This window comes from Equus quagga, chromosome 11 (genome assembly GCF_021613505.1).
Source record: "Equus quagga isolate Etosha38 chromosome 11, UCLA_HA_Equagga_1.0, whole genome shotgun sequence".
NCBI classification, from domain to species: domain Eukaryota; kingdom Metazoa; phylum Chordata; class Mammalia; order Perissodactyla; family Equidae; genus Equus; species Equus quagga.
This window is the reverse complement of record NC_060277.1, coordinates 104,107,615-104,128,952: the sequence shown is the minus strand read 5'-3', so window position 1 is coordinate 104,128,952 and position 21,338 is coordinate 104,107,615. Positions and strand designations below refer to the sequence as shown.

Sequence of the window (21,338 nt, the reverse complement as noted above, 5' to 3'; positions counted from 1 at the left end):
ACTGGTGGGGTGGAGAGCCCCCTCCAGTCAGGTTTCACTCAGGCTCCCATCACAACTTGATTGTCTCTTAAGAAGTGGACGCTGTGTTGGTTACTCTTGGGGACAGTCAGCTGTGTCAGATAGGCACTCAGGGAGCTTAGTAAGAGCATCGGTGTAACAGTGTTGAGTTTATATCACAATCGAGTAGAGGAGCTAAGATGAGAACATGAATAGCTCTAAAAAAAGGCAGAATGTTTTAAGTGCCCGAGAGAGGAAGAAGATGGGATGGGTATACAAAGGATGAAAACTGCTCCTAGCCTTGAGGTGTGTAGAAATCCAGCTGTCTTCCTCAGAGCCAGGCCTTGAAGGATGAGCAGGATTTGGCCCATGGGAAAGAGAACCAGAGAGAAGAGGCAGGAGGAAAACAGTGATCTGGTTACCTGGAGTAAAGGAAGCAGGAAGGGAAGGCTGGCTGGAAAGGGAGGTTGACGCTAGATGCTAGATGCCTGGAGCGTTGGGCAGGGGTTGGAATGTAATTCTGTCATATGCACATTAGAGTAACGCTATACAGCATCCCTATGTTAAACTGATGCTCCTTACTGATTTCCATAAAGTTGGGCATCCAGCCTTTAGTCCGGGATGTATTCCTCTTTTACACTGATTTATGGCATCTTCTCCCAAACTATAACCTGCTACATAAATGCAAGGATCGCCTGTACAAATTTAGCTGTCATATGTAATTTCACCAATATTGCTGAGCCATGCATGCTGTGATGTTCTTTTTCTCAGGAAGAAGTTTTGATGAAACTCATTTTGGCATTAAAATAAACCAGCTAGTTAAATTCCACAAAGTTCACAAGTACTGGGATTTTTCCATGTAGAATAATAGAAAAATAAAATGAAACTATACTTTTTCTCTCCCAAGGTCAGCAGCGTTTGGCTGTTGGCTTCATCTTTCGTGCTTGTTCTCTCCAACATTTGACAAGGGCAAAAAAATTGAGCCAAAGTCTAAAGCTGCAGTGTAGTTAATTACTTAAGAATGATCAATTCTAAATAGACTTTGTGGCTTATGTTTTCTATCATGGACCTTCATGGGTGAAAAAACAAAAAATCAACGGACAACTCCACTCAGTATTCTTGTGGCCAACACAGAAGCTTCACCCAGCTGCCTCGGAGAGTTTGCATGGAAACCTCGGGTGAGCTATTTGTTGCCTCGGTGCTCTCGGAAAAGGGATGCTTGTGAAATAGTTGCATAGTGTTTTCATAGAGTCTTCTTACTCCAACCACAATACTGTATTTCAGGTGCCCTACTAATCTGAGAAGAAATTACAGTACGCATTTTAAAACATTGCCCTGGGTCATTAGTTTTTTGAGAATTTGTTAAATTTCCTGTCGCCAGAACAAACCTCTGGTTTAACCTATCAACTCTTGAGTTTTCTACATTCCCAAGAGACCAGCTCTCTTTTCTCTTTCAGCCGCCCACACTGTGGGCAAGGGAACAGCTCATTTTGAGAGAGCATCCCATGCCAATGATAGGTGACTGTGCCAGACCACGACGCTGCCAGAACACTTGACTGGACAATCATGTGAGTTTTAGCTACTTCCTTTGACAAATGAATATTCCCTTCTTCCAACAATAGCACAAGAAATGGGTTTTTTAAAAAAGATTTCTTGGTTTATTCTCGGGATTCAAATGCTCAAGTGAGTTATTCAATTTTAAAAGATCTTAAATCTCTCGAAGAAAGCCTTTAATGAACAACCTGTTTCCAATCTACCGATTTGTTGATGTTTGTAAATCTGTAGATATTTTTAAGTCCAAATTTTTCCATCTGTTTTTCTTGGGACCAAGAGTGAAATTTCATGTTCAAGGTGAGGGCTTGGAACAGAATGTTTATTTGCCAGAAAGGCCTGGAGCCAACCAGTGTCGGAGCACAGCCATTGCCGCTGAACATTTATTCACACTTGCTTTGCAATTCAATTGTGGAGAAAGGCCCTTACATTCTGCTTTGGGGAAGAAAAGTACATGCTCAGCCTCCAACAAACAGCAGTTAAGAAAAGGCATAAACACGCCAAAAGTTATGCAACAACTTCTAAGTCAGCTGAGATTGTAGAGGGAAAGGATGAGTGGTGAGTTTAATACGATTTGACAAGTGGAACTTTACCTCTGTGGTCCGCAAAACACACAACCCAGTCTGATCAAGAGAAAAACATCAGACAGATCCCAACAGAGGGACAGTCTATGAAACTCCCCACCAGTGTGCCTCCTGAAAAGTGCCAAGCCTCAAAGACAAGGAAAGTCTGAGAAACTGTCGCAGCCAAGAGGAGACTAAGGGGACACGACAACTAAATACAATACGGTTTCCTGATGGATTCTGGAACGAGAAGGCTAAGGAAATTTGAATAAAGTATGGGCTTTAGTTCTAATAAAGTATCGATATTGGTTCATTAATTACGACAAAGGTCCCTTACCAACACAAGATGTTAATTGGGGACACCATTATAAAGGGTGTGAAGTACAGGCAAACTCTATCTCTGCAATTTTTCTGTAAATCATAATCTAAAATAAAGTTTACTGAAACAAAAAACGAGTGGTAACGGTTTGTTTTGAAAACACCATTCCAATTACAACAGACCTAACAGCGTTACTCCCACAGGTGGACAAACCATCAGCGCCGCGATACCCTAGTGAGGTTCCAGCAATTTTAAGAGTAGAGAAAAAAATGAGGGGTTCTCTTTTCCCTGTTCCCATGTCAAAACGTACTAAGTGTCTGGGAACTTCCTTAGATGAAGTTCACATTTCCATCTTTGATAAGGAAAAGTTTATAGACTAATATTAAGGCAAAGCAGTGTTGGAGATCTGCTGAAACAGACAATTTAAGTCACTAGAGGAAACTTTCGCTTTCAACCTTTAAATTATCTGCTTTACACTTTACATTTATCAAACTGCTAGTTTAAATAACATCATAGTATTGAATAGTTTATAAATGTTTATTAAATGTCAGTAATTTTTACAAAGCAAATATTAATAGCAAGAGGCAAAAATTTTGCAAAATATGTACAAAAGTAAAAAGACTTAATGAACTAGCAACTCTTTTTATAGTCAAACCATTCTTTCCACTTTCAGACCTCCTTTAGAAATAATTTATTGCCAATCCTGAACTAAAGCACTGACAGAAAAAAATTTACAATATCAGATAACGTGCTTAGTTCCTGGAAAGTTATAAAAAGATATATGTATAAAAAATCCTAAGCCACAAATATTTTTATACAGAGCTAATACAAATCATGTTTTGTTAGGTACAGTATCTATGAGGTTGTTACAAAATATACTTTTTGATAAGGCTTCTTGTGGCAAATGAGCCCTCACCACGTTAAAGTAGAACAGAAAAGCCACTTAAAACATTGTGAGATTCTGCTTCCCAGTAAGAGGTAAAGAAAGGGTAAACGGCATAGTTTGTTGCACTGTTACATATATTTTCCAATAATTAACCCCTACCCACCCCTCCCTTTTTATTTCCTGGTGCCATCAAATGGGCATGAGTGAGGACAAATGCATCACTTACTAAGGCAAGAACTATTACACACAAGCTTTCCAAACACAAACCCAAGTCAGATACCAAGTAAGGAGCGTATTTCTATTACGACGTTCACTGATTGGAAACTGATGCATAGTAGGTCCTAGCACACTTCAATCCATCTAGAAATTTTCATCATTATCAATAGTAGATACGGATAGAACGCAGAATCTCTCATCAACCCAGAAAATACTGCCCTATCGTAACACTTTTTGTTCCACATAAGCTCTGGCATTTGAAATCAATGGTTAGACCTGGATGCCACAAGAATGAACATACTGGAACATACTGTTTAAAAGCTAACTATACATTCAAGTACAGACATAAGAATGCTAGTGGTACAAACACTGTACTTCAAATGATGTTAACCACCTCTTACCAGCCTAAGGCTAATATCAACTTGATGGTACCTGAAAAAGCCATGAAGTCCAACTAGTTTAAAATGTTTTAATACTTCAATCTCTAGCATAAATTTATTAAGCCCTAACCTCGTACCGTAAAATAATGGTTACGTACTACACCGTTTATTTGGAACACGGAGACACATACACACCCACTCATACACAGTCCCTCCTTTCCTGTTTACCAGACTGAAAAGTCAACCTATATCCTACCATGAAAAAAAAAAAATCAGTACTTTTAGTCAAGCAGCACAACACACGTGCAGATTATCTGTGACTGATGGAACCTAACATGTTGAAATTGAGAGAGAAAGTGACCGGGTACTAAGTCAGATTTCCAAATGAAAAAGACACATGTAAACTTTCTCAGCTAGATTCCTCAAATAAAACTAAAAGAAATGAAAAGGTAACAGAGTGACTTTCTCTAGATTTATTAGGGAGTTTGTTACAAATGTTTGAGCTTTTACAAGCATGATTTCATGGATTCAAACAAAAAACTAAGAGTTAACACTGATATTTAGCCTTCTCATTACATATACAGAAATAACATTGCTACACATTGCAATGGAGAGAATATTGTTTCAAACGGCTTGGTTTGGGGTTTTGTCTAAATGTATCATTATATAATGAAAGCACCAATTTGAGGGCTTCTCAACTAGTGATCTGAGTTTCAGAACATAACAGAACATAACTTGGTAACTTTATTCTTCACATAAATAAGGCATAACCGGATATGTGTACTAATGCTGAAAATACATTTTATCAAAAGCATAAATACAAGTATTTGGGTATATATTGGAAGTTAAGACTAATTCATTCACTCTTACAAAAAATTATAGGGCATATGATTTCTGTTGAATCTAAATCAATACTTCTAATTATTTCCGGTAGTAAGATAATCTTACTTCCTTTTACTTAAACCAACCACTGCTACCAACTGAGTAAGGATTTCCCTAAACAATCTCACTTGCGAGATTAACCAGAGGATCTTCAGTGTGTAAAACACACGCCAATGCAACTTCAAAGAGTAAAACAAACGAACGACTGTTTCCCCCCTCACCGCCTTCTTTGGCTGTGGTTGCTTTCCAACTCTCAAGTGCCCTTTCCAGACAAAACTGAAATGAAGATTTCAGTTTAACACAATACTTGGCAGAAAGCAGTGATTCAGGTTATTACAAATAATATTTAAGTGGTAGAGGCATGCCTTAAATTATTTGGATCTTCAGAAAACATTTGACAAAAACTTTTCCCTATAAAAAAATCAAGGCCCAAATGTGTGGTGTTCTTTGATTTATAAGGCAACTCTGTATATCACAAATTTCTGTATATCACAAATGAAGACACTTCTGAGACATCTCTTAAGAACTAAATGAGAAGACATTCAGATTTAAGAACAGAGTGTAACAAGAGAATTAGGCACATTTTACTCCAAATCATAATCATGAAGACCTAGAAAATCGAGCGCACCAAAGGACTTTAAACTTACTTTTTTAGAGATGGGAGAAATTGGCATAGTGAAAACCACGCGCACCCTTTCAATTTTGTTCACTAAATTTCATCTTCCCCTTCGTATAGTGGTATTTCAAAAGGATCTAGTTTTCATGAGATAGGTGAAGGACTCCTTCAAATGGTTTAAAAATACAGTAAATAAAAAACATGGACTAAAGCCTTCAGATCGAAACTTAGTTTCTAAACAAGCCTGCCATTAACGATAAGTAATTTATTGCCTCAAAATATATCCCAGATCTTATTTTAAAAGACTGTTGACTCTGAGACATCACATACATCAGAAAAGAAAACAGCAAATGCTCAAAATAATACCATTATCTATTTGGTGTTTTAACATTTCTTGGTAGTAGTCCAAATGAGGAAACTTGGTGATTTCTGCTTTGTCAGGCAGTATTTATGGTTCCTATCACAGATCTTAAATATAACTTAAATAAGACTAAGTTTCCTCTTAACCTTCACTGGAGTTAAATAATGTTTTGGCCGTCTAACAAAACTGCTAAATTTACACACAGACTTTCTACCAAAAAGTCTAAATGTTACCGTGCAGGTTTTCAGCCAGCCACTAGCACTGAAATTTTTCTAAATGTCAATTTAAACCTACGTATTCTTTTTTGGCAAGAAGCAGCAGATTTAGAACTACTCAAACATGCATGAACTATACTATGAACACTTACATTCTGATGTGGGGCGACATGTCTGCAGCTCACGTATTACTAAGGCATGAAAACAATGGAGGTTACTATGGATATAACGATGGTGGAACTTCAATTGCAAGAAAAGTCAGGTACATTACGAACAATCCCTGGTTAGCTCACCGAAAAGCCCTACTCTCACACTAGACAGCAAGACAGACCCAGAGCCACTGGTCTGGAAAGGCTGGTGATCCATAATGTTGACCAATCTTTCAAGAGCTTTCTAGCCAATAAAATACCTGAGAACACAGTCAGTAATACAGTAAAGTGACAGATATCACAGTCTCAATCATAATTTTCAGGAAAAAGAGAAAAGCCGTCAGATTTTCCAAACTGTCACCAGCCTTGTACACCTGTTTCTCTAACCGAATTCTAACACTACACATAACCTAGAAAGCAGTGATTTTAGTACTGCAAACCAGCCATTCTGAGGAGTTCACCATGAATATATTTGTAATCACAAAGCTACGTCACGACTACGTTTGAATTTGGTAAAGTGGTAGGGGAGGTCAAATGTAGTCATCTTTTGGTGTGAACTAAAACAATTACTACTTATTTTCTTAGAAGTATCCTTAAAACATTCAAAATGTACCTCAATAAAGCTGGAATTTCATAAACAATGATACAAACATGTACATACTGTATCTTTTAGAGACACACCAAGAATGAAGAGGAATCTCAAATACAGTAAACACAGTAAACTACTGCCCTTGGCAAGCTCCAAATAGACAAAAAAAAATCCCATAAATGCCACAGTGTGGAGTTGATGGGAAGAGACAGGAGAGCAAAGGGAAGATGTCTGCGATGGTGCGACAATGATTCCCACAGTGAGGACCAAAGTCAGCTGAGACAGGATTTAAAAGTCTGAGAGTAAAACACATAACATTCTGGAAAGCATATGTTTATTTAGAAATTCTGTTATCAAGTTGCTTGCAATTTTTCACTGCTGCTATGGCCAGGACGTTTCACATATGGCACATTTATCACGTGACATTTAAATATGAAGAGGGCAAATTATATTTCACTCATTTCTTTTGATCACCATTCTGTATATGGCATTGGCTTGCCTTTTGCTCCCCCCGTACCCTTTGCAACCTTTCACTAGCATCAGACCAGAAATCCTTATGTAAACTTTAAAACACTAAGAACATTACTTTCAGAAACCACAGAAATTTTAAAACAATTGTTGTGTTTATAAGCAATTAAAAAAACACGAAGGCTAAATCTGTGTAAATCTACAGAATGCCATCCCCTTTTTTCCAGTAGCCCTTTCAAAATAGGTCACCATGAAGCAGCACAAGGGTCGCTGCTGTGTAGGGCAGACAAGAGATATCTTACTTGTTTCAGAACTGAATATTCTTAACCTCATACCTACAAATATTTAAGGACACCTTCTATACTTGGCACTACAGGAGAATTCAGTGTGAAAATGGAAGAACTTAAAGCCTGAAATATACCTAGTTTGAGGTCTGGCAGGAAATGACAGCTCCACTGGAATGGAAGCCACAGTGGAGCAGCTCAAACTCTGAACTTCAGCAGATATTGGCGATGTGTTACTCAGCAGCTTTCAGCCACAGACCAAAGTCTGAAGAAAGAGGACTAAAATTTCCAAGAAGTTAAACACAGAATCAAGATTTTTCTAATTCCTGTTATAAACTATTTAAAAAAACAAAACAAAACAAACAGAAAACAATCAAAAAGACAAAAAGATATTAAAATAGCCAGTCTTTTGTACATCACTGTAGCATAAGCTGCTTGAGGTTGTCGTGAAGAATGGTATCCTTCACGTCACGGAAGACGAGGCGGATGTTCTCCGTGTTGATCGCAGTGGTGAAGTGGTGGTACAAGGGCTTCTGCTGCTGGTCCCGGCGTTTGTTACGGAAACATTCCACCAGGAATTTTTGGACGTCTCTTAAGCAGTGGGGATCCCCTTCAAATTCTAAGAAATAGTCTTTGATGCTCACAATTTGCACTTTCTCCTCAAGCAAATCTGTCTTGTTTAAGAAAAGAATTATGGAGACATTGCTGAAAACCCGGTTATTGACAATTGTTTCAAAAATGTTCAGAGATTCTGTAAGGCGATTGGTCAGTCGATCTTCCATAAGCACCTGGTCAAATTCACTTGAGGAAACAAGGAAAAGTATGGATGTCACACTGTCGAAACATTCAAACCAACGTTTTCTTTCTGATCTTTGACCACCTACATCAACCATTTTGAAAGGAACATTTTTAATTTCAAAGTCGTACTCATGAATGCCTTTGGTGGGTCTTCTGGCAAGCAGAATATCTTGTTGTGATGGAATGTAATCCTGGAAAAGAAAAAAACTTTTATACTCAGTAATCCAGAATTAATTAGAATTTTTAATGTACTATTAACTGGTCTAGTGAATAGATATGCAAACTGAATGATCTTTTTAACATCTCCTGATAACATTAAAGCATCAATACAATTATTATTCTCTTTATAAAATGCCAAGATATGTTAAAAATGTTAGTATGCAAAGACTGGTTCAAAATTCACTGCAAATGAGCAGCACCTACTATTTTTTTCACCCCTGCAATAATACTCAAATTTAACTCTTATTTACCAACTGCCCCCCTGGCCCCCGCCCACTGCCAGGTATCCATGACTACTCCTCACCATGACCCACTCTTAGCTCTAGCAGTGACCTTACTGCTCACACAGCCTCCTGCTCCCTGCTCCTCTGTTAAAAGCAATGAGGTCTGAAATGCCAATTCAAGAGGATCACTTCCCAGTTCAAGGTTCTGTCAGTCTCCTGAGCCCATTCTAAATGTTCCTTTACTGTGTGCCCGCCCTCATGACTAAGAACTGCTGTACACGTCACCCCATGTTATCACTGCTGCTGGATTACGTGTGTGGCAAACACTTCCTCTACTGTAACTAACCGAACTGACTTTGGGCCACTTCCTAGGTTTGTTTCCAGGTACAGTCTAAGTAGCTGTGTTCCAGCTTTCTCGTCTACTGACACAAACGGTCACTTACTCTGTCAACGCCTGAGCCTGTGAAATGAAGGTGACCGTACCTGGCCTACCTCCCTCGGAGGGACAGTTTACGCAAAGATCAAATGTGCCCTTCTCTATGAGCGGGATCAGTCGACTACAAGCCCCGGAACAGACAGAAGTTGCTGGTCTCGTGAGTCACCAGCAACCCCAACAGCGCACTTCCTTAGGCAATGAAACTCAGTTCTTTCATCTCAGTCTAGTATTTTTCCAGAACTCTGACACAGCTTTTTGGGAATACTGAACAGAAGAGCTTTGAATGCTCATCATCAAGGTCAAATTTTTTTTTAATCGAGACAAGATTTTAAAACAGTGTCGAACGTTATTCACAATGTTCCATTTTACACCTTTCCAAATAGTGTAATATGATTTTAAAATTTCATTACAATGTAAATACTTCTCTCTTCAAAACGGTGCAATGGAATTAAGAATTTTCAAAAGTAGGCAGTTCTCAGGGATCTGTCATCCATAGCATTTATTAAATATCTCGCGGACTCTCAGAACTGTGCTGGCATTTCCATGCTTCCTCCTAGCTTTTGTTCACATACCCACTTCCTTTACTCATAATCAGCAATATCCACACAATTTTTAGCCTGCCCCCACTTTTTTGCTTAACATTTTATCATGAACTGTTCCACATGCTAACACAGTTGTGTTGCAGCTTAGTATAAAATACATCAAATGGATTAATGTGCTATAGTTTACATAAACATTCTTCTACTAGTGGTCATTTAGGTTGTCTCCAATTTATTTAATTAATAGAAATGCTGCAATTCAAACTCTCACGCACATACTTTTTTTCTGGCATATATTTCTCATGCACATACGTTTGGACTATGTCCTTACACTAAATAACCAAGAGTAAGATTATGTGGTCAAGGTTACAAACATTTTGATGATCCTGGACAGTTAATGACCAATTGCTTTCCAGAAACCCGGTACCAATTTACAGTACGTATGTGTGCCAGCTGCCTCAGAAACACGCCAGCCCTGAGTCATGTTTTTTAAAATTTTCTAATTCCATAAAAATAAAAAGTTCTTTATTATTGCCTTAATTAGGAGCTAACCATCTAGTTAGGAAGCTAAAGACTAATTTATATGAAGCACAAACCAGAGGACAACGTAATCAAGTGCTAAATGGTATGGCAGAGTAACAGTGATTAGGACTGTGAATTCTAAAGCCAGTTCTTCACATGCTAGCTGTGTGACCTTGGACAAGTCACTTGACCTGTCTGTATCTCATTTTCCTCATTTTTAAAACACAGACGATGACATTCACAGGGATGCTGAGAGGACTAAGTGAGTTAAACGGGTGAAGTGCTTAAGAACCGTGTTTGGCAGACAGTCTATGTGTTATCAGTCTAGCTGTTCCTACTGCATCTACCACCACCACCATCACTGCTGTAAAGACAGGGAAATCAAGAAGGCTGTGAGAGCCAAGTAAATTTCCATTCGAGTCTCAGGTAGAACGCTCACCACTCACTTGCACTTGACGATCTATTCACAAACACAACATATTCACAGTGAGAAAACTCATTTTGCCCCTTAGCACCTCCTGCAAGTCCAACCAGCATGCTTTCCTTTCTACTTCCCGCCCCACCAACAATCCCAGTGTTCTTTATGCCTCCCTATCACCTTGGACTCTTCTCTATCATCTCCTATTTTCCATCAAATCCTGTTGCTGCTTCTTTGAATCTTTCTGACATTTTCCCTTTCCTCTTTATTTCCACTGTCCCCATTTTTTTCACCTCAGGCATGGATTATCATCTCTTCACTAGTTTCTCCGCCTTGAATGTCTCATATTTCTTGGATCCATCTCTAAGCCACTCCCAGGCTAACCCTCCTGCATCGTAACTTCAAAACTTACAGGTGCAGTTCCTCACCGCACCAGATCCAACCCTGGCTGACTGGCTTTCGTGACCCTCCTTACTCCGTCTCCTGGAACTGGCAGACTGTTCCACACTGTTCAGGCTCACCACAGAGCCTAGCGTCAAGACCTGCCCAAAGCTGCACGCCTTCATACCATCACGTGCCCATTCATCTGCACAGCAGTGCGAGTGCAACGAACACCACATCCAAACCCAAGCTACTGCCTTCTAGAAATCTGTGTTTATGAGGTACAGCCAAGAACGTCACGTAACCTTTGTCAGACAGAAACGCCTTCTAAAACTAAAGACACCCAGCTGTCTCCATCTTCGTGGGCCACATCTCCACTTTAAATATCTAAATCCCATCCATCCTTCAGGCAGTTCAGATTCCCTTACTCTCACTGGCTAGCTCCAACTACCAGCCAAAACATCTCTCTCCAGAAGAATGACTACAATCTTCGTGATCAGTATCATTTAATTGTCCTCTGCTTGTTTTATTTATGTTAGTTTTGTCTCTGACTAGAATGAATTCCTTAAATACAGGAACAGAGAACAAAACAGCTAACACTGAGAGTTTACTACACGCAAAGCACCATTCTGAACAGCTTACTGGGTGCTACGGACCGAACTGTGCCATCCTCCTCAAAATTCATATGCCGAAGCCCTTAACCCCCAATGTCATTACAGCTGGGGATAAGGCTTTTCAGAGGTAACTAAGGTTAAATGAGGCCATATGGGTGGGGTCCTAATCAGACAGTACTGGTGGCCTTACAAGAAGAAGAATGAGAGATCTCTCTCTCCCCCGCCATGTGCATGCACTGAGCAAAAGCCATGTGAAGACATAGTGAGAAGGCCACAGTCTGCAAGCCAGGAAGAGAGTCCTCACCAGAAATTAAACATGCTGGCACCCTGATCTTGGACTTCCGGCCTCCAGAACCGTGAGAAATAAATGTGTTGTTTAAGCCACCCAGCCTGTGCTATTTTGTTATGGCAGCCTGAGCTGACTAAGACAAGGGATTTATTCCATGTAATCGTCCCATAACCTGACGAGGTCAGTTCTCTTACTATGCCCAGGATACACAGGAAGAAACTAAGGTTTAGAGATGCCTAAGGTCACGCACCCGTCTGTGATGGAACTGGGACTGGAACCCAGGAGGTCTGTTTGCAGAACCCATGTCCTTGACCCCGGACATAGGGCTGGGCACACAGCAGGGCTTCAGTGGCCCTGGTACTTCAGTCAGATATGGAGAAGCGAACGCAATCCTGTAACTTGTCTGCTATGTGCAGAATGGATGGCCACTCTGTAGCACACCTGGGTTATTCTCCCCTCCTTTACAACTACCTTCTGATCACAGCACTTTTTTCTTTTTATTCCTGATGTGGCCTCAGAATTATACTCAACATAAAAATTATACTCAACTAGCTAAGCAGCTAGTACACCCTGACTAGAGTTGGCCTGGAATCATTCATTCAGAAGCTATTTGTTCGGTGCCTACTACGTCCCAGGCATTGTCACTAGGCGTCAAGAACACAACTCTTCACAATCAAGAGATGAGGTCCTTGCCCTTATGGAACGAGGTGGGTAAAAGACCAATAATTGTATAAATAATCAACTGTAATAAGAGCAATAAAGTTTGAAAAAGCAAGGGCTGATACTGAAAACAAGAGGAGGGGACCTACTTTGAACGTGTGCTCAGGGAAGGCCTATCTGAAAAGGCAAAGGAAGAAGAGCAGGTCTAGGCAGCACTGTTTAGATTGGGAAACATGAAATAACTCTTAACACTTAGTTTAGCTACTAAAGCTTCTCTCCATTTGGCCTATACTTAGCTTTTTTTAAGGCTTACAATCTGACCAGGTGGAAAAGTGACAATGAATAAGTCTTCATATAAGCTTTCACTGATGTGGACAGCGTGAGTAAAACCAGGTAAGTATGGAGACCCCAACTGTGTCTATGAAACAAACACGCAGGAGAAACACATACTGGCTTAAGGGCAGATACCTGCCATTTAGCAAAATTAGAAATAAGGGAAAATGCAAAAATTACCCTGCTGGAGCAAAAAGGTACTTTTTCATGTGTCCTAGACACCTTAGCATGCTGCTCTCCTACCTGCAACAGGTTTCATTTTGTGCTTCCTTCAGTTATATTTTTAAAGTTAAAAAAACCTCAAAGAACCCCTAATACCATATTAAAATTTGTAACAGAAATTTGCTTTAAAAGGAGACGAAGCTATATGAAATTCAGTAGGTAACAAATGACCCTAAGGCAATGGCTTTCACGCATTTTCTAAGCAGCAGCAACCTTTCTTCCAATGAAATCCTCTCATGAGTCCCACAGGGAGAGCAGTGGAACTGCCCTGCCTGCAGCGGCCCTGGAGCCAGAGCCAGCCACAGAGGCAGCTGAGCGTCGCTGACTCTGAGGGATGCACTGCAGGAAAATCACAAACTTTCTTTCCAAGGGCGACCCCGTCTACATCATGGAGTCGGGTCAGCAGGCCTTCAGAATCCAGCCCTCCTACACTGTAACTCAGCACAAAGGGCTCCCAAACTGGAAAACAGCGTTTACGGAAAGGTTTTGAAATCAATTAACCACTGTTCTTCCTGGTTCTGCTTACAAAAAAACCCCAAAAGACATGAAGCAGACCAGATAATGTTCAATCTTACTTTGAAACATAAACTTCTTTTTCTGAAGGTTTACTTTCATGAAATAGTGGATAGGGCATTCTGTAAGAAAATGGCAGAGATGTGGACGGTAGAGGGAGAAAAAAATGCAGCAAGAACAGTCAGAATATTGCCACTAGGAAAAAGGAAGAAACAAACGGCTTAACACATAATTTTTCTAAATTTCCTAACATCAATATTCTGACTACTGCTTTCAAATGGCAATAAACATAAACATTTGGTTTAAAAACTTACTGGCTCTCCGAGTTTATCCAAGTTATCCAGGAAATATTTTACAGATTCACCCTAAAAACAAGAAAATAAGTTATTAGGGCTTAGAAATGGAAGATTTTGTTACAATAGTTTATAGTAAACTGTCTGGTTGTTGGCTTAAGTCAAACATACTTTCTTTAGTCACCAATTTCAGACTGAACAGCTAAACCCAATGAAAATGTATAAAACGCCTGCCTCTGTTAATTTCATAAACGTTCACACAGGCAATGCCCCAAGTGATCATCTATTTGGACAGGGTCACACGTGTGCTTTCTGATACAACTGTCTAGGTATCCAAAGGGAAGATGTAATTAAAAGGTGAAAACTGCTTTTGAGATAAACATATATCTACAGCTAAAATTTAAGTGGGATTCTTTTTGTCTACATTTTTCTATCTGGAGTTTACACCAGTGGTGGTTATCCTCAGAGACAAGAGCAAACCAGAGCTGAGGGGAGAACACGGTATAAAATCCTCCAGGAACAGGCACGAGCCTAACAGACACGCCCTGCTCTGGAAGACTGGGAACAATACCGCAGGCTCCGTCTCCGCCAGGTGGTGTCCTGAGTGACCAGCCCACTCTCTCTCAGCCCGGATGTCTACGAGACCTCCAGGCACTTTCAAACATCTAAACCACATGAGAATACACTCTAAAAGGAAACGCTCAAACAGAGAGGCAGGGAAGAGGGGCGGCATTTGGGGAAAGAAGGGCTCTGTGTCTCGGAGCCTCCCAGGGCTCTCTCCTGCGTGCTCACTTTCCCTGCCTGAAGCTGCCCCCCCCAGCTCCTGAAGGCAGCGCTTCTTCTCCGTGTAGGACAGCCACCTGAAGACCCTGTTCCACCGCAGGGACTGAGTTACTGGGGCAGGCGCAGTCGTGTCTGCAACCTTAAGTCGTTTCCACACATCTTAAGATTCTTGAGGACCCCAGAGACTTCGTTTATGTGGTTATAGCTATCAATATTTATCACACTAGAAAGTAAATCTGAGAAATGTTAACAAATATTTATTAATTCATCTTAAAATATCAATAATAAACCCATTACATGTTAACATATTTTAGTATAGCCTAATAAAAGAGAGCAAGACACTCATCTGCTTCTGCATTTGAACTGCTACTGGACGTTGTTTTGGTTGAAGTATGTGAAGAAAATCTGGCCTAACACAGAAACCTAAGTGGAAAAGGGAGCAGTATTTTAATAACCTTTTCAGATAATTGTAGATATTTTTGTCACTACACCAAAACTTGACAAGTGGTATTTTCTTAAATGTTAGTTCACTGTGGAATGGAAACCTTACCAATGAACTTTCCATACTCACATTAAAATTCACTGGTCTATCCTGTACTTTGAACGGATCTTTTACCTACCCACGATTTTGTGACTCAGGCATTGATCATATGGAACACAGTGGGTAACTAAGTTATACAGATCTTTCAAATGTTGGCACATTTCCTTACACAATATTAAGAAAATCATCTGCATCAGCATCACCTTGATCTCATCAGAAGCCTTGAATACTGGGAAGCTGACAAGCTCACAGTGGTGGGCAGACAAGTTTTCCTCAATTTTGATTTTCACTTGAAAGTTCAAATTTTATCAATGACAGCAAATACTCTCAGTTATTTTCCTTGAAGTGAAAGGCTAACTTCATTTTCTAAAAAATGTCTGTCAAATGCCCAAGTCTGAGTAAGTCAGTTGTTTTTTTCAAGTAAAAACGGCATTCCATGAAAGGTATTAGTTCAGCTCACAACACAACTGGTCGCAAAAGTGCTTTTCCTGAGACACTTACCCTGCTTCAGTGTGCTGCAGGAGTGTTTTTAGCGTCTCCCGTTCCATCATACAGAATACTAGAGAGACGTGTTCTCAAGGGTTGAGATTTAAAACAACTAAATGTTTACAAGGATAATCTTAAGTAAAACAGGTTTGTGTGTGTGTGTTTTAAATTGCACTGCATATCAGTGAAGGGTACAACAACTAGCATAGTTTGGGCCCAATGCCCTGATCTGTGCCAAAGCGCTGATTGGCAGTTTCAGCCACTGCTGTTCTGTACCATCACTGTAAGGTGTCAGCTAGCAAAGAAGGGAAATAACATCTCAGTATCATCATAAAGAGTGCTGAACTCGAAGACTTCCTTTAAAGGATTTCTGGGACACCTAGGGGTCCGTGGACCATACTTTGAGAACTGCTGCCTTAAAGTACATAGGTGGGTGTGCTTATGGGGAGGGTGGGGAGTGTCTGTGATTTCCTCAAGATCATAAGCAGTGGTAGGTGATTTTGCTTTTTGCTGTACCTAGAATATTGGTACAGTATTCACAGGATCTAAAGATGACTTTTAGGAGAAAGAGAAAAGAAAAATCTTCAAGGAATTCATTTTGAGTTAATAAAGAGATTACTTGGGCACACTTGTATGGCTATTTTGCATTATATCATCCACTTCAATGACAAAATAGTATTTTGGTGTTTTCATGGATAACATATATAGGCCAAAGGGAATGCGGGCTTAATCTTTAAATAACATCAATATTTACTTTTAGGATTGTTTATACAACCCAACTGAGGTTATACATCTAAAGTACTTAAAAAGTAAATTCAAATAAATATTACCAATTCTGTTGCCCTGAAGTATATACATTAGAATCTCTTGGACAAATATGATAAAAGATAGTCCCTCTGTTTATGTATGAGTCAGACTAACAAAACTGTTACTCTTTCAGTAATGTGTATATTCAATACTTATGTAATGTTAAATATCTTAAAACGAAATTTTATGCAATTCAAAAAAGCTGTTTTTTTGACTGATAGTGTTGTGTACTGCATTTATTGGCTTTTTTCTTGATTTTAGAATTAATATAAATTCATTGTGGAAAATCTGAAAACTAGAAAAAGGTACAAAGAAGGACATAGGCAATGACCACTAACTCCACCACTCAGAGATAACCAGTTAACAGTTGAGGATCTTTCCTTCCAATAACTTCTTGTATACTGAACACAGCTGACATAAGAGACCCAAGTTTGCATCTCAATTTTCCCAATTAAGTAACTCTAAGTAAATTTTAATGGTCAAAATAATTCCTAGTACTTATATGCTAAAAAGTTAAAGAAAACCATTAGTCTAATGTTGAATATTTGAGTTATTTCCTTTCTTAATGGTTTTAATATTTTTAAAATAAATACTGTGATAAACAGCTTTGAGAGTACAGCTTTATGTGCTCTAAATTATGTCCTTAGTGATCTCAGAATTACTAAGGCAAAGAAGACAGGCATTTTTAACACGGCTACTACTGAACTGCCACAAGGTTGTACTGATTCTCTCCTACTCAACAGTTAAATGCTGAGTTTATGAATAGTGAAACTATGATGAAGATACACGAAGCCAAGATCATCTAAGAGTGTCTTGCAGATGCTTCTATAACACTGTGCAAATTCTGCGAGGCTACACATTGTGGTCACTGATGCTTCTCATTTTAGGGAACCCAGAGCAAGCGAGCTCTGTAAAAGAGAAAATGACACATTCTCCATCCAAATCAGCAATAAAAGTTCAACTAGACAAAAAGTTATTTCAATTAGTATTGCTGTATATCTTTAATGGTCAAATAAATGAAAGTTGAAGTAACTTTAAGATGAAGCAAGCACCCCTCCCCCTTTTAAAAAAATAAATGCTTATAGCTAACCCATTGTTTGTGAGAGCAGCAGAAAATGAGTATAGTCATTCTAGTGACCTTGCAAATTCACACAAACTTTTTAGAAAATTATGAGTAGCACACTTCATAAAACTTTTAATGAACTCTTGCCCATTCTAAGGAATTTACTCAACATAAACAAAATGATACAAACAAAAAGATATTTTACTCAGTGTTACCTAAGATAGCAAGATTTGGAAGTTCATTTTTTCATTTATCATTAGGGGAATGATTTAATAAATGTTGTTATACCAACATAGTAACATAAATCATCAAATGATTATTTTGAATATAATTGCTACATATGAAATATCTATACCATTAAACAATAAATTAAAGTAGCAGATTACAAATAAAGGTCTACAATCCCTTATCCACAGCTTTTTGTAGGCTTGGTCGGGCGCAGCACTCATTTGGCAGCAAAATCTGACTTGAATTGATGTGAGGTTCTTTATAATCTTTATTTCTCCTACTTAGTGAAACTGTTCAAATGTTTTGATGCAAAAAGAAAAAGTTTTGCTGTAGGTATTACATAATAAAAAGTACATGAATTGTCTTATTTTTCTGAAATCCAAGAAATTCTTAATTCCATAACAGATGTAGACTCAAAGATTTATGATATGAATGGATCTGTATTATGTATGCTTTGATTTTAGCTATTTACAATATGGAAAAGGTAACTGTGGCTCTATGGGTGACTATATTCTCTTTTCAAAAAAGAAAAGAAAATGCCCTATGTGTTCTTCTCTTGGTATTACAAATACAATGAAACATTTTAAAAGTCCTTTTCACTGAAGCTTCCTGATCTAACTGCCTTCCGTAAGAAGGGATCTTAGATCTTTTAGGTTCAAATTACTACATGCCTTTGTTTGTTAGGAATTCATAATCTCACCAAAACCAAATGACAATAATTACAGAAATATGCATGTGCTCCTGTTATTAAATTTCAATTCTAGTGAAGGAAGTTCCCTCAGTGTAACTCACAAAATCCTTTGCGCACTTGAGACTATAAAATTGAAATAAAAATATTTGTAATTCACTTTCACACATCTGAAGATGCAAGTTCTCTCTAATACTTTAAGACCTAAATAAGGTGCCCTATGCCAACCGACTACAAGTTGCTTTTTCCCCTACCATTCAGCCAGTATCTATTTAAGGAGTACAACACTTTAAAACATTATTCCTATGAAAAATATATTTTGGTTTAAAATAACTCCCCAATAAAAAAAAACTATGTTAATTCACCATTTTATATCATAGATGATACTACTGATCTTCCCATTAGCAAGAAAACTGAGAGTGGGAGACCTAAGAGCGGCTTAATAAGCTTTTCACGTGTGCAGTTGTAAACTAAAGCCTCATACTGTTAAGAGATCAGGTTCCCCAAATTAAGCCACTCTGAAACAAATGATTTTAAACACACACACACATGCAAACGTACACGTGCGTGTGCAAACACACGTGTGCTATAAAAGGATGAATACTTTTCTGCATTAGGTAATTTAGGGGAAATTTCTCACAGTAGCTTTATAACAGCTTTACTAAAAACCAAAAGCAAAAACAAAAGCCAAAAGAGAAAACCTGTCCTTTCACAATCTTAAAAAATTCCAAATAAAAAAATATAAAATGTGTGTTATTTGCAATCCAACTGTGAAGGACATGGAAGATGAATAATGGCATCTGTTCTCGCTGAGCCGCAGAGCTTCTGGAGGCTGCCTCTGTCGGCGTGCTGATGCCTGATGCAAATGCTACACCCAGCTCAGTGCCGGGCACCGGGAAGCCTCCTCTCCTTCCTCCCCAAAAGCTGCGTGAATAAAGCATGAATTACTCGGGGGAAATTTCCCTCAAATACTTTTTCCTAACAGTTTCAGAAGCGATCAAAAGTCTTCCAGTTGTCTAATATCAACGGTAAGGAAAGGATGTGAATTCTAGTCCTTTCTCTAACACTGAATGATGTGGCAAGTCTCTCAACTTCTCCAGGCCTCAATTTAACGGTCGGTAAAATGAGGAAGTTCCATGGTTCGCTGGATAATCACTAAAGTTCTGCCCTAGGCAACAATTTCAGTTCGTACAACTGATTTAAATTTAAGTTCTCCTTTCCTTATATATATGTGTCCATTAACCTTAAATTCACTTTTGTAGTGACTCATTCAAGTTATGTTGCTCAGTCTCTTGGCTAATAGAGAAATAATTCCATGTATCAGGCAAGCAATATCATGGGTTTAAGACTTAATTTTTGTTGGTTATGATTTTAGACTCCACTGTAACTTTCTCCAGTCTGTTTTACATTACTGAAGGAAATTCATTTTTTTTTCCCTGAGGAAGATTCAACCCAAGCTAACATCCATGCCAATCTTCCTCTATTTTTTAGTATGTGGGCCACCAGCACAGGAGGGCGCTAATAGAGTGGTGTACAGGTCCACACCCAGGGCACCAAACCTGGGCTGCCAAAGTGGAGCATGCCAAACTTACCCACTAGGCCACCTGGGCTGGCCCCTGAAGGAAATTTTTAATAAAATTCCAAAGAATAGCCATTTCATACTTATGACTTTCTAAATTTAAGATGTTCTACACCATGCCTTAGTTCTTCTTTCTCTGTTCAGAATACTGAGATAAGCTTCTAAATTACTGCAGCAAGCCTGAGAAGTATAAAGCAGCACGGCACTCGGAAAAAGTCGTCCAGTGTTTCTTCACCCTGTGGATATCTCAGCTCCATTTAAACAATGGCACAGCAGCCAGTGGACCTGGGTTCTAGTCACAAGATAGGGTTTGCTATGGACAAAGCCAATGAACACCGGCAAGCTTAAGTAACTTAAGAATAAAACGCTAAGATGATGGATGAAATTAATTAGCTCCAATGTGCCTTTGAATTTAAAAATTCTATTAGTTCTATGAACTATATTTTGTATCAGCGTTACAAAGTTGTCTCTAAACTAGGAACGGCCTCAATGTCGTCCCCCATTCACAAGAATCATGCGTTATAAAGATTCTTTGTTTGCAAAGAGAAAATGGGTCAGGGCCCTGAGTTTGATGGTAAGAAAAAAGCTGAGAACACAAATTAGAAAATAATTTCTATTAAACAAATGTATAGTTGAAGGGAGACTTGGCAATTTATTTGCCCAGTTACTGAACAAGTGACATGTCTATTCAACGTTCTCTTCTACACAGATAAAATATATAAAGAACAGGATTTAGAATGTATTACTTTAAAAGGATGTGGAATTTAAGCTGGACAGCCAAAGAATACACAAGGAGAAATTATGTTTTTTGTTCAGAAGAATATACTCAAATACTGGCAGCTTTATTTCAAAAGGAAGGGGGTGACTCTACTTATACAACATAAGTACAAAGGAGAGATTTTGACTTCAAAGTCTGATCTAAACTTCTAAAGTCTATAGAGATAAGGATCAAATACAGATTTTTAAAAGCAAGGGACATACTCTAGAAAGCAATCTGACAATATGTAACAGGAGCTTTAAAAATGATCCTCTTCACAGTACGATAGGAAAAGCATACACAAGTACACCAGTGGAGGTGAATTACTATGTGGCAGGAGGAAAGGCTGGTTGGGAGCCACCCGATCACTCCTTTTATCTATCTATATTCTAGACCAACTATGATCTGCAGGCCAAATCTAGCCCACTGCCTGTTGTTGTGTGGCCCATTTCTAAATGTTTGGGGAAAA

At 38.8% G+C, this 21,338-nt stretch overlaps 1 protein-coding gene across 1 annotated transcript in view; it reads right to left on the bottom strand.

The window, feature by feature from the left end:
• Positions 1-4,370: 4,370 nt before the first annotated feature.
• Positions 4,371-21,338, bottom strand: part of GNA13 (G protein subunit alpha 13) — a 39,219-nt gene continuing 22,251 nt past the window's right edge. Inside the window, exons 3-4 of the mRNA XM_046674947.1 lie at positions 13,959-14,009; positions 4,371-8,465 (exon numbers count right to left, since the gene is read on the bottom strand). Coding sequence (XP_046530903.1) covers positions 7,893-8,465; positions 13,959-14,009 — 624 coding nt within the window. The 3' untranslated portion in view covers positions 4,371-7,892. The remainder of the gene's footprint in view (positions 8,466-13,958; positions 14,010-21,338) is intronic.